The sequence below is a fragment of the Manacus vitellinus genome, unplaced genomic scaffold (assembly GCF_001715985.3).
Source record: "Manacus vitellinus isolate BGI_N305 unplaced genomic scaffold, ASM171598v3 scaffold_28_pilon, whole genome shotgun sequence".
Taxonomy (NCBI): Eukaryota; Metazoa; Chordata; class Aves; order Passeriformes; family Pipridae; genus Manacus; species Manacus vitellinus.
The window spans coordinates 866897-881748 of NW_021940122.1; the positions used below are offsets into that span (position 1 = coordinate 866897).

Genomic DNA, 14852 nt, shown 5'->3' on the forward strand with positions numbered 1-14852 from the left:
TAGTACTTCTTATCCCTGCCTCTAATGTGTGTAAAAATTTCAGTTAAAAAACCTCTGCTTCCCCCCTGTTTTTCCTCATGTGGTTTGGATTAGGAAAATCCGGGACCCAGCAGGAGACACAGCAAACCCAGACTGAACTGCAAAATGGATTACTTCAAGTGCGGTGAGTGGGGGTTAGAAAGACATTGCACATAGAATTGAAACTACCTTATCACAGATACTGCACTTGATCTTAGCCAAAAGGCTGAGTATTCCACACACTGGAATCTTGCTAACTCTAATTTTATCAGAAAGTCTGTCTGATCTGATTTCCATATCATGTTTCTTTCAGTTTAGCAAGTGTAGTCACTTTGGCCAGTTGTGTTTGTTGTGTTTACTTTCTTAAATTTGTGGAAATGAATGTGATCTTTCTTTATTTGGAGTAATAAAACCAGAGAGAGATTTTATATCAACATCTTTGAAATTGAATTTGTGGAAATATTTTGTCTATATGAGGTTTTATTTGATTCTTTAATTCATTTCATTTCCTGAATTTAGATTCAATTATATGTTCTTCCTTTTAAATGTATTCTGTTGTCCATCTAGAATAGCTCCTCTTGTGGCAGATGCAAATATTAATGAAATCTCTGATCTGGTGTGTAGACATTATTGAACACTAACAACACAATCTGAATTTGTTATCTGCTTTCTAGGCCTGGAGAAAACAAACTTACCTCGGTGAGGTACCCATTCAGGTACTTAACTGTTCTAGTGAAAATCTCGAGGAGCAGGGAGGAGAAGGGATTAGGGTGATGTGAGTTTGAGCTGAGGGAAGCATTGTTCTGGATATTGTAATTGGCCTCTTTTAATATAAGATTCATTATGTAGCTTGTTATATAATTATTGTTCTATTATTATATTCTATATAATTTTATAATTGTTCTGTTATTATATTGTAGAATTTATCTGAGTGAGGTTGCATGTAGGTTTATATTGAAAGAGAGACAGCTTTTTCCAAGAAAAAGCATATGAGTAGAAATCATTATATTTAAATAGAATTTAATCTACATCCTTAAACGTAAGACTTGTGCTGACATTCCAGTACCATTAAAAAAAAAAAAAAAAGGCACATTGGTGTTACAAGTGTAGGTTATGGTATTACAGCTGAACCTTTGCAGTGTGGGTTACACTTTTGTGCTATTTTCCAAAACAGGGAAACTTCACAGGGACTCCACAACAATGGATATGAACATGTAGAAGCCCCTGCATGGGAAGTTTAGTCTGTTTCTACATTTTTTTCCCTGTTTCACAGTCCATTTCATGTTTATAGTTGTGTTAAATTGCTGGTATTTATCTCAAGGTGCTTTGTCATTTCTGAGCTAGATGTCCTACAAATAAACAACTGATGGCAAGGGCAGCAGAGAATCAATCCATACAGAACAGGGGATGTGGAAATGAGCACTAAGACAGGGAACAGAGGATGACAGAGGCCTTAGCTGTATCACCAGGTAGAGCATAAGAAGAGGCAAAACCTCTGGGGGGCGAGTAGGTGAGTGATGAGAGAGGTACATTACTGTTTTCTCACTAAGGAACAAAATTTCCCAATAATTTGTCAGGCTCTACCTTTTCAAGATGAAATTCATTACTACATCAAAGTGAATGCCTTGCTGCTAACAGAAAAAAATGCCCCTATTTAGAATGTAAATGAGAAAAATGTATGAATTACATTTATAGATATTTAAAGAATTGTGAGTGGCTGGGTGGATGGAGTTAGTCTTGTTTTAGAAATTGACTTTGGCATAATTTGATAATAAGTAATAAGCTTCTGATTCCCTAATAATTTGAAATGTAGCAAATCATTACTGAATGTGTGTGCTGCATTACATATGAAGCGTACACAGCCAAGAGGGGTGTGTGGTGGGTTGGTTGGTTGGTTTGTTTGCAGCCTGTCTACTTCCCTTCTCACCCTCCCTCTCTGGCAGACCACCATGAGGGAAGGCTGAAGTCAGCCTTGCTCAGCACTGAATTGTGCCAGTTAGAGGATGCTACCCTTTTCCAGAAGAGCTTGGGAGCCCTTCAGGGGTTAGAAGCATATAACTCAAAGTTATATACCTCCTATGTTCCCTCCATCTCCTTCTGCCTGGAGGAGAAACCTGTTTGAAACCCCTGTATTGGGCAATTCTTGGAAACAGACACCTGAATGCAGATGCGTTCTTGTCAAAAGGAAACCCAGAAAACATTTGCACAGATGTGGTTGACACAGGAGGTCATGATCTCATTTCATATGTCATTGCTTAATCTTAGCTGAGATAATTACAGACATATGGCTGTCTAAATATGAAGTCAACAGGAAGGTATCCAGCTACATGTGGTACTACAAGTAAATCAGATTTAACTGCAACAGCCAGCAGCTGAAGCTATTAGGTGAACATCGGATGTTCCCTGACAAAATTTATCATAAAAAACAAAGACAATAAATTTACATTTAGTCATTCTTTGTATGTCTTTGTGGATAAAACTCACATTAGTATCTCATAATGTTCAAATAATAATCAGTATAGAATTTAGAGTTATTTGTATACGTTTTTCGAAACATGACAGGATGAAAACTCACTGTCCAGGGAAAGTGTAACATATTGCCTAAACCATCTGTGGTGCTGGGTTGATGCTGGCAAGCCCTGGATAATACAGGGACAATCAGGTGTGGAGTGTTTGCTTCACTGGCCAGCAGCAGTCAGGTCAGCGCTTTCCCCGTTTAGGCTCTGACCAGCTGCTGGTCCCAGCAGTGCAGTAGTTGTAGGTGCAGCAAAGCCCTCAGACAGAGGCTATTCTGTAGTACTCAGAACCAGTACAAAATGTCCCTCATGCTTTGCCTTTTGTTGTGTTGGCCCTAAGTACTTTTTTTTCCCCTCCTTTCCGAAAGGTCTCACCTTCTGGCTGCACCATTACAACGTTTCTGTGTGTTTTAATAGCGGTTCATATCTATAGCACAGCTATAGTTTTGGTATTATTGCTTCTGAGGACTCACAGAGTTGCTCAGGAAGCTTGTGGGATGTTTTTGCAGGATGCTGCCTTTGCAGCATGCAGCCAAACCTGTTGGTTTGTTCCAAGCTCAGTGGCAGTTTCCAGCATAGCCATTACAGACACCACAAATCACCTCATTTCCTGACTGCAAAGCAAGAGGGTGGGCTCTCCCCTACTCCCCTTTGCCGTGCTTTTAAACCATTTGTAAGCAGGGATTTGTTTTTCTTCCTGTGTGAAGTAAACTAAGGTTGAACTCTGGTGTGGTGTACAAACTCAGATTTGAACGGGCCCCCTAAGTTTCACTGATATGGTAATTTTTAAATCCAGGTCACAAGCACAGACGTCCATGATGAACTCTGGGAAAGTTTTGTGTGCCAGCTGGGCACGTGCTTTTCTCTGAGCGAGTGTTTATGCTCCCCAGGTCCTGACCCTGCGGTCCAGGAGGAGGTCCACAAACCCACACCAAGACCCCTTGGCTTTGCTGGAATTTTCATCCCAGACGACTATTGAGGTGTATTTGCAGGATTGCAGTGAGCAGCAGCGTGAGCTCTGGGTAAGCGCCCTCCCTCGTGCTCGTACGTGTTCTGGCAAACTGAGATTTCAGACAAGCAGGTGAAGACATACTTCAGTTTTATTGTTGTTTAGGCATGGATAGAAACATTAATTCTTTTGCACTCTTGGTTCTTGAAACTTGCCTATAGTGAACTTGGAGCAGTGAAAAGCCCAGCTCCTAGGACTGACGATTTAAAGTGCATAGGAGATCTAGCAGAATCCCAAAAGGCGAGGAGTTGGTTTTATTCCTTCTTCTGTAGCTGTGGAAGCTGAAGGACTTTTTTTCTTCTCCTTTGCCCTGTATTCCCCTGACAGTGGTATGAAAATTTTCAGCCCTTCCCTATGCTTTCCCTTTGGAAGTTTCCCTATCTTTGGAAGTTTCCTCTCTGTATTTAAGAACTATTTGTAGTGTTATAAACAAAGACAGGTGATATTTGCACACTCCTTCACAGGACTCTGTTACAGCTTTTCCCATTTAGAGTCATGCCCACTGAATTTGTTTTTTTCTTTTAAAAAACGTGTATCACTTGGCAGTGTTCTCGCACCAAAAGAAAAAGATATATTTATATATAAAGTAACTTTTTTGTGTGTTCACGTTTTATTTTGGAAAAAGAGGTGTTTAAAAATTTTAGAATTTTTTTAACAAAATTCTAAAAAGAAAAAAATCACAATATTTACAGAGATAACAGAATGGCTTAGCCATGCAAAACAAATTACTTTGGTTTTTCCCCCATTTTACTTTGGTTTAAATATTGACCAAGATTATAATTTTTTTTTCTTTTTGCCAAATAAAACAGTAACAAATTAAAGTTTAGAGGCATATAACAGGATTTCCCTCTAATATTTTATACAGCATAGAGTTTATAGGACATCTTATGTATTTAATCCATGCCAATGCACTACAGGAAGCTTTTATTAAGACATCAGTCACTACTGCCCAGACATTTAACATTTTACAAATTTACAAGTAACAGTGTTTTCTTCCCCCTAAATAATGCAAAAGTGGCAAAATACATTTCCTAACGTCCATCTTTTTCATTTATTTATTTATTTATTTATTTATCTATTTATTTATTTATTTATTTATTTTTGCCTACCAATCTATAAAAACTTACTTTTTCCCTGGATATTTGTAAATGGAAACCTGATGTTCTGCTTAATCTACTCTTTCCCTCCATCAAAGATGCCTGTTACCCTCTTCCAGAAACTAACCTTCCAGATAAATTGAAACATCTCCCTTAAGTACGACTTCCTTTTGGCCATTCACCCTAAAACCTTCTCTTATCAAGTACCATTCTAAAAATTCCCTCAAGCAAAAAACATGTTTATAAAGTTACAAACTTGAATGTAACTAAAGATACATAGACATTTCATTGTTACAATTATATGTACTGTTTGATAAATTAGGTACCAGTTAAAAACACTAAAATTATCTCAAGGTGCATTCAATATCTGTAGCATAGTTAACAAAAACACACAAAAAATATATATATTCTATTTTTGTGGGAAAAAATGCAGCTTTGATATGACCACTTTTTAAAAAAAGGTTCCAATTCTGACTGGTATCTCTTTGAAATGACAATTTACAGTACTTTAAGGCAGCGAATAACATAAAGGAATCAAAATTAACCCAGAATTCCAGTTCCTTATCCTAATGCTAACATGAAAGACGACTCATAAAGATCAATAAAATGCGTGTCTTGCTCTAGAAGGAAAGGATTATTAGCCACCGTCTGTATGTAGGCTAGGAATTTTTCATAGCGTTCCTTGCTTAATACCCAGACTTCTTCAGGGAACCTCTTTATTCCCCTTCTGGCTTGTTTAGCTTTGCACGGTTTTTTAAACATTCACTTTCATTAACATCTTAGTTTATTCTTGTCACAGCTGTCACCCTTCTGCTTTATCATGACTTCAAAGAATGAAAAAGGAGTTTGACATTTTCCTTTAAGACAATCTTACACTGTAGGTACTTGCTACAAACCAGAGGCTTCACTGAAAACAACCAGAACTAGACATGTACCTGCTCAAAGGGTGTCATAAAAACAATTGAAATAAAAACCATTACACTATACATCAGATTAACAGCAACTCCCAGAACAAAGCCTTACAGTGTATAAAAATAGCTACGTAAAAAATTTACATAAAGGCAAACAAAAAGAAATCTTCAGTGCAGACATTTACAAAAAAATATTTCGAACAGAACACAACATGGTGACCTATTATCATGGCTGTTGCCAAAATTAGTTTGTGGGGTTTTTTTATCTTGAGATAATTATGTCTAAAATCCTTTGAAAACTTGGTAGTATGATCTGCTTAATACTTGAACCATGAATAGCTGTCACTTCTTTGTATATGTTTAAGTACAATCCACGTTCATGCTTCAATTGGTCTATATGTATTCTCTGAAAATATGAAAGATAAAGCCAGTTAAACACTTTAAAGTATATTAACCATCATAACTACTCAGTATCTAGCCTTCAAATAAACAGCTACATGAATAGTACTTTCTTCTGCTGTTCAATGACATGAACACTTTCTTTCATGACAAGAGTAGCTGTTGTAATACTGTTCCCAGTAAATCCAGTAAGTTTATCTGGTAAGTAATGGATTTATGTCCATTTCATTTATGTAGATCTACTGATCTGAAGAAATACAGAGTAAACGATTGCACTGAAGGCACACAATGTTATCTGAACTCCTATGTTAAATAAATACCCCCAGCTAACTTCATCTAATCACCTCAATATCACAATGTTGCAGAAGGTACCAGGACCAGGCAAAAAATACAGACGAAGGCCTAAGCAAAAAGATTACAGAATTTCCCCATAGAATTATAGTAGGAATGCTGGGTATTTATGCTGCAACTTTTTCAAAATCCAAATCTACTTCTTTCCTACTTTTAAATCATTTATAGGATATAATTTTGATATTCCCAATTCCCTTTTTCAAATTATAAAACAGTGATATTACTAGTAAAGTGCCTATAGCAATGCTGCATCTCTTTATATAATGTATAAGTGCTTTATCTAATTCAGTGAATTTTGAATTTTTAACGCAAAACTTGTGGCTTGTACTTAAAAGTACAATACCAGACAATACCGGTATTATTAATGGCAGCTGTATTTATTTAAATAAGAAACCTTTTAATGTAAATATGAAATACCATAGTTCCAGTACATGCTTTAAAACCCTACTACCTCAAGAAGGTATCCAATGCTATTTACTTAAGATCCCTGAAAATCAGGGCTGCCTACAGCTTTCCTGTGGAGGAAGTTAAAATGCAGCACTACTGAACGGGTACTACTCTCATTTTTAAGAACAGCTGATGACTAACTGAACAAACCTCTGTATGGTCAGCTGGCTTCCAGACTCTTGGGCTACCCCAGATTTTAAATGTCCTAAACTGGCCATAAGAATGGTCTAAACCCCTACTTTGGGTTCTAAGAGGAGTGGCATATATACACGCAGCAGTGGTGTATATATGTGTGAGCACAGGGTGGTGCTGTTGGTGCTCTGTAGTGCTCCTGTAATTCCCAGCAGAAGTTAGGCATCTACCGAATCGCTGGTGCACAGAACCCAGCAGGGGAAACTTTCATGCTAAACGTAATATACAGTGTCTCTTTACAGGATAAAATTGATCCTAGTATAAGTATGGAAAATCTAGAGTGAAAAGAATTGTTTTGTTCTAAAGGAAGTCTCATGCCATTTGCACTAATGATGAACAAAGCTGACTTGGAGAACTTGGAAACTGTTGCTTTTCAGTAAGGGAAGAAGGCTCCTGTAAACATTCCAAGTCACAACTTGAAACCTTCTAACTCTACCTAAATATATTCTTCATATATACACATACACACACACGTGTACCACAGTGACACATTATATAAATTTGTATTTTCATTTCCTCAAGTATGTGGATTATCTAAATGTCAGGCTTGTTTTAATATCTCTGTGCAGCTTCAAATTCTTAACTGGCCAGAAGCTTGAGTCTGTCTGTCCTGATACTACACCACTCAAAGTGACCCCTCTGCCTCATCTCTGGAAGGTGAGCAACAGATTCCACAAATGGTGGACAAAGGGATGTTAAATTCTGCAATATTAAACACTTACCTGGAATGACGACTGACACATTTTCTCTTAAGTTTCAGATTTATGATTGTTTTCCTCTAGTTTTTTGTTTTCTTCTATATTTCCAAGATCTTTGTCTACATGTTTTGATGCTGTCCTATAATGTAAAAAAGAAGGTCATTTTTGCACGTCTACAGCGTTTTGTTCCATCCTCACATTAATGACACTGCCTCCTCCCCTCGAACGGAAAACTGTGACAGGTTCTGTTCTCAGCAGGTTTGCATATGTCTGTAAATAGGCCAACAGCACCAGATCCCCCACTGGTGTTGGTACCACAGGAAGTATTGCAGTAGGGCTCTGTGTGTTTGATTTACCTCTTGAGGAATTCAGAATTATCCTGAGCTAGCAGACATTTAGCAAGGTTAAACCAGTTGTGGAGATCCATGTTTCCTGACAAAGTAATTGTGTAGCTTGTTTCAAAAAACAAGAGTTTGCTTTAAGGCATACTAAAAATGTTACAAGTGTGGCTAAGATATCTTGATCAACACAGCAATCTTTTGTGTACTTGTAGTAAATGACTTACAGAGCCCATGCCAAACGGAAGCTCTTTAAATGTGAAGAAATTCATAAAAATTCTGGCAACACTGAAAAAAAAATCACACTCTGGTTTCTAGATCTGTGCTAGCTGTGACTGACAAGCTTTGGGCAAAGATGAAATTGTGTAGATGTTTGGGGGGGGGGGGAAGAGGTATGCCTCATTTAAAATAGCAGGTCTTCCTTAATGCAAGTAGTGGAGATGAATTAATGAGTTAAGTGCTTAGTTTAGCTTAGCACAATAAAACCACTATGCCATTCATTTAATCTGTGAGAAGCCTCACTGTCTGCCAAGGTGAAAGATTCCTGCAGTGCTGCGATAACATTTTGAAGGCCACAATTTTTAAAATGTAAATGGGCAAATGTGTTTGAGTGGGACAAAGTAAATCCCTTGTGTCAAAGCAGATTATCGTATACGCATTTTCTCTACAGATAATTTGTTTCCCCTACAGAAAAGTGAGGTCTGTTGTGACAGATTCATGCATATGCTCGCCCTTGCTTCAGGGTAAAGGCCCGCAGTGACGCTGACTTGCAAAATACAATGAAGACACAGGTTAGCAGGATACTGTGACACGTCACGCTGACACCATGCAGGTATGTACCTCCCCAAACCGCTGATCTGAACTTTTGCTGGTGGAGTGTTTCTGTGCACATCCTCCATCTGAGCAGAGGCCGTGAGCAGGGGCTACGAACTGTGTGTGCCCTGAGCTGAAGTACCCTTGAGTGGTACAGACAGTTTAGTCTTTGTCTCTGAAAGGCTTCCGATGGGGTGCAAATGCACCTAACCCCCAACACCTCTGGGAGTGGTGCTGAAATGCTGCTTTCTGGGCTGGGGAGCAGCTCTTGAGGTGGAGTGCCAGGAGAGCATGGGATTCTGGATCCCAGAGCGCAGAGACTACACTGAATGGCACCATTCTAAAATGTTTTTTGTTTTAGAGGTTATCTCCTGAATGGCTCTAAGTTTTAATGCTTCAAAACTGCATTTGCCTTTTACGATTGGTTTTAGAGTGCCTCTATTATATTTGTGTAATTGATAGAAAGGTGTTGGTGTTGAAAACCTACTTACTGCAAAGATCTGGACTCCTCTTTACTGCAGGCAAATTGAATTTCGTGCTGAGATAGTATTAGTAACTTATTCTACAGTGGTAAATTTCTATTGTGCAATAACATTCTACTTTTTTCTGGTATTCAAAACCTGAAACACGTGATATGCATTAAAAGGAAAGGATATGAAATGCAATGAAGAAAAAATTCAGTGCTTCAGTAGAGACTGACCTTCTGTGATAACTGACCTTCTTAATAACCTTTCACAAATCTCTTTAATCCTCACAAAAAAGAAACAACCCCTCAAAAAAAAAAATCCCTTGAAAATTAAAAAAGTTTTTAATTTAAATTTAAAAAAATGTTTGGTTTAGGCTGAGCACATAATTTGGCTTGTCATGCAGCTAATGAGTCTTTTCCATATTAAAGTCACACAAAATTGGAGACAACAGGGAAAGAGATGAAAAGCTGAAAGAATCTGGACTCAGGCAATTACCTGAGCTGAAATGAGTTGGAGGCAAGAAAGCAGGATCCTGCACGTCTGTCCTCATGTCTACTTATGTCTGCTCTGGGAGACTGGATAGACTATTGGCATGGCTCAGTGTGATCCTTTTTATTTGGCCTCTTATCAAGAGTTTTACAGCGACCAAAGCAGACTGAATCTCATATGACCTGACACTTAACAGCAGACGGAACTGTAACCAGCATTACTGGTCTTTGATTAGGTTAAAATTATTCGGTGATTAAAGCTAGGAGATGCTGCAATGAGATCAGGTTTTGAGTTTTAAAGTGCTCTATTTTAGTTCTGCATTCAATGAAACTAAATGTCACCTATTTTCCTAAAGCCACAAGGAGCGAAAATGGGAGACCTAAAGGGCAACACTGTGACTTTGAAAGAGGCAGGAGAGCCAGAACTCTTTTTGAGGATGTTCTAAACCACTTTCTTGAAATGAGAGTAGCAGCAGTTTTTCATGTCTGACAATCAGATGGATTTCGATTCTCAATGCCCGAGACTGAAATGCAGCTGTTTATTTATGATGGTTCAGTGATCTTGCTGACCCTTTTTTTTTGTTGTTCCCCAGATAGCAATATCTAGGCAGATTAACCACCTTAGCACAAACAATACTGCTGCCTTTTTTAGTGCTATTTAAATAGTGTCGTTAAAAGACACAAGAGTAATTTTGTGCTAAGTTGCAGCAGTGTGATCCACTGGCAGTGCTCTGCCAACAGCAGAGGAACAGCCGACTGGCATGGCACCAATCCTCAGGGCTTGACAGACGTGGCTTGGGTTTGTAACAGAAATGTCTCAAAATGTGGTTTCCATCACTTCCTGAGGTGATTGAGGCGCAGGACAAATGGTCCTTTGCCAGCTTAGCATTCAACAACAGTTGTTCCTTACTCTTCGTGCATTAACTCCTGTCAGCTCACTCCATCTGCAACTCAAGAGCAACTTCTTGATGATATCTGAGCAGCTGGGGAATGTAGTCTGAAAGGACAGAAATATTCCTGAGGATTTGCCAGAAAGGGTAGACAGCCCACTCTGCCCAGGCCTGGAGGACTCTCTCACACTGTAACATTATCTGCAGCTCCACAAACAAAGCCCACACCTTCCTGTGCTCTGGCCCTGTTGTTCTGAGGAGTGAGAAGTTGGCTTTAGTTATTCTTTTTTTTTTTTAAATTAATTTGTAAAACATGAATCATTCTGAGCTAAAATTATGACTCATACTTTACACATATCTATGCTTGCTCTTCAGGAAAATAATTATCCTCAGGGATTCCTAATCAAAATCTCTTTGCAAGTAATACTTAAGTGAGATTTTTAGCTTTCTTTGGAATGTGTGCATTTTGAGAGGCTGCTATTTTAATAGATTTTGTTCAGATACATTTTCCATGTCAATTGTTTTGCCTGTTGTACTGTAAATACAGACTGCATATAGGTGTCCCGAAAATTGTTGTAGGGTTTTAATTTCTGATTTCTTTTCATCTTGCAAGTCCAGGCCTTGCCCTCAACAATGTTTAAGGAAGACAGGAGGCAGTGCTGTTTTTCCTTGTTACCCAAGCTTGAGACAGTGACAGGTAAGAGGACAGACATCAGTGTAGTTCTGCATGCTGAAGCAAGAGCCAAGAATTTCATTAAAGCTTGCATCCATTTTGAAAGGCACATCAGACACTCAACTGCACTGATGCAAAAAAATTTCTAGGAGCTGATGATCTTCTACATTCAAATTGGGACTATCGGCAATCTCCTCCTATTTACCCCAGTCTTGCCTTGCACTTCCTCCAATTATTTTCAAATGTCCATCAGCAAGGAAAAAGACAGAGATATTAGAAAAATGTTCCAGTCACCAAGAAATTGGTGACAATTTTTTAATTTATGTGGTGGCCTTTTACAGAGGATTTGTATCATGTAACTATGTCTTTTCCCTGGAAGAGAACTGCACAAAACCCAATACAAATGAGTCTTTTTCATAACATACAGCAAGTTTCCTACATATTTGGATTCATATGCTTGTTTCTTATAAAATATCAGAAAGGCTGATAGTTTTATTGCTATGCTTCAAGTGTTCAGTTTCAGAGAAACAGTTTTGACTACTGGGATCTAGGAAGTATTTGAAGAGTTTGGTGTGCTCCGAGTATGAACAATCTTAAGACTGCTGCTGTGCGTCAGCTTGCCCAGCTGAACTTTCCTTCACCAGATTTTAAACCACTTTAACCTCAATCCAGCCTCATGTGACTTGAGATTTGTGCATCTCCAAACCTCAGGCACAAAAATGGGGCAAAGGTCTGATCTACATGCAGAACTGCCATGACCAGAGAGCAAGGGTACAGGGTGCTGAGTGCACTATTTCCATTCCAATCTTTAATTTCTGCTGTAGCCTCAGCTGTTTCTGGCAAGGTGAAAATTCATAGATGAAGGATCTACTGAAGATGGGTCTCCTAGAATCACTCAACTGAGGTCTGACACAAAAATTTTAGAAATATGCTGAAGAGCTAAGATATATTCTGTTCAGTGCAGATTAGTTTAAGACATCCTTTTTGGAAAAAGGAGAAATCTGCAGAGAACAAGTGTTCGGCCTTCTGCTCAGATGAAGGAGAAACAAGGCAAGGCATGCTGGGGTAGGTAGCCTCAACTCTTTATTTAAGAGGGGGTTGCAGAATGTGGAATACAGATGAGTCCCTTATTTATGGGATAATATTCATACTGAAAAGAATATGTGGCTATAATCAGTTTTTCCATCAAGTGGAGCGGATGCAGTGAATAACTGTACAAGTGATTTATTGTGAACATATTCCAAGGCTACAAGTATAATTCCTACTTAGTGTGGATGACAAGACAATAGAATATTGTACAAACCACAACACCAATAACAAAAAAGTAATGTTTTTCTTGCCTCGGCAGACTTGCAAAGTTCTGTGCTGCTGCCTTCTCAGACTTTCCTTTGGCGTCACTTTGGGGATAGAGATTAGTTGAGTTACTGTTCAAGGGTGGGCTTAAAAAATAACTATGAACTGCTGGCCTGTATGGAGATGGAGGGGTTGTGATTAGACACAGGTTGTGTCTAGAGGCGTAAGGTGCTTTTTATGTGGTCTACTTTGACTTCTAGGCTCTAAGTCATAATGAAAACTGTCATAATGACAGAATAGGTACTGGCACTCTGCTTCCTCTTGCAAGTATGGTGTACAGAAAGCAGGGAGTATAACACTAGATCAACTTAAATATCCTGAAAACAGGAGACTCTCAATGATGATGCATCAATTAAGGGTTTTAGAAGCCAGTAACCATATATCAAATATGGAGACTATTATATAACTATAAAGGTTTGGGGTTTTTTTCCAGTGAACCTCTCTAATCAATTCTAGTTTTAATTTTTCCTCTAAGCTTGAGGAAAGTAAGTGTTGTCCATTTAGAATATGCTGTATGTTATCTCTGAAGCAGAAAAAGTTATTTTAGTTAATAAACTCATGCTATATTCTACAATTCCTGTTAGCTCTCCCCATACTACATAATGGTACAAGAAAAGTTACTTATTTTACCTTCTCTGCCCTCCTTATACCCCAAAAACCCAAACCAGTGAACCAGTTTTATGATTCCACATTCACATATTCAAAAAGGAACAAAAAAAAGAAAATTATTCTAGACATTATCACAATAGTAGCAAAATGTGAGTGGAAGAGCAGTGTATGTTATCCTTTTTAATTTTTACCAAAAGAAGCATAAGCTTTGCAAAACCCCCCTCCATGTATTATATCTGAGCGTGGTTCTGTGCTTGGGTGATTTGTAACAATTCTGTATTTGAAAAACTTCCAAAATCTGATCAGTTATGGCTGAAGTAAAGTCCTTATGTATTCTCTAAAAAAAGGATAACATAAATGAAAACACATTTGTTCATAGTAAAATCCAACTGGTATATTTTAGATCTAATTTGATCTAATTTTAATGAAAGGCCACAGAAAGAACAATTGAACTTTAAGACTACTTTTACACCTGTACTGATTTGTGCATGTTATGCATAACTACCCTAATCTCCCCTGATAAGAAGCAGCTGTAAGGAGCCCTTCAGAAAGCAAGCCTGCCCTCAGTTCTCCCTGGAGACAACTGTACAGGGATAAGGCCAAATGGCATGCAGTCATGACCAGCTTCAAAAGGATGCAGAAACGTGGTCACTTCCTGAGATCATCCAATTTATTTTCTGAAGTGAGCCTGCGATAACAAAGAAACTTGAAAGCAAGCAGGCCTCACTGGCAAATCCCATTCTATGCCTAGGATGGCTAAAGCATATTGATTTGGATGATAGCTTCCAGACTTTTCAGCAACACAAGCTCTACCTTTACCAGTTTTACTTCAGAGATCTCAAAGTACCCTTGAACAAAACAACTCTTCTCCCTGAGATGGTTTAGTCTTATTCTGTAAGTTATTCAATATTTAAAGCAAATGATGAAGACAGTTTCTAGCACCAGCAAAGCCACACAGACTCCCACACATCAAGTTCCATAATTAAGTAGTAGGTGCTATGTTTAAATGCAAGAGCCAGCACAGACTTGGCTGTCAGGAAAGACAACCTCATTACAGCTACAATCTTTGAAAATCTTAGACCCCCACCTCCAGGAGATCAGTCCTGTTATGCATTAGGACAAGCCAACCAGAGGTATCAAGTTTCCTTTTTCTATTAAGAGCACGTACTGTAACAGCTTTTCCCCGCCCATGACTACTGGAATGCTGCAGGAAGGAAAACAGGTGAACGTACACTTCTGCCTATGGTTATTCTTTTTCGAATTTATTATGAAGTTTTCCATAAATTCTTACTTTGATTTCTTCACATAGAGCCAGTAGACAACACCTGCAACCAGGGCAACCAGCAGAAGACCGACCACAATTCCCACTATTAGCTTTGCCTGGTCATTAACCTTTTCGCTATTGTCATCTGAAGCAAAGAAGAAAAGTTTAGAGATGACTTATGACAAAGTAAAACATTACACCAGTTCTAAAGAATTTTCATCAGAAACAGGAAAAGGGGTCAGCAAGTCAAAATAAATAAAACAAAAAATGTAGGCATTGTTCTTTAAATGTACTTTCATCTTTTAAGCTTCAAGAAAAT

The 14852-nt window shown here is 38.3% G+C and overlaps 1 protein-coding gene across 1 annotated transcript in view; it reads right to left on the bottom strand.

Moving 5' to 3' along the window:
• Positions 1 to 3618: 3618 nt before the first annotated feature.
• Positions 3619 to 14852, bottom strand: part of ALCAM (activated leukocyte cell adhesion molecule) — a 35196-nt gene continuing 23962 nt past the window's right edge. The window contains exons 13-15 of the mRNA XM_008932240.3: positions 14561 to 14678; positions 7663 to 7777; positions 3619 to 5957 (exon numbers count right to left, since the gene is read on the bottom strand). Coding sequence (XP_008930488.2) covers positions 7690 to 7777; positions 14561 to 14678 — 206 coding nt within the window. The 3' untranslated portion in view covers positions 3619 to 5957; positions 7663 to 7689. The remainder of the gene's footprint in view (positions 5958 to 7662; positions 7778 to 14560; positions 14679 to 14852) is intronic.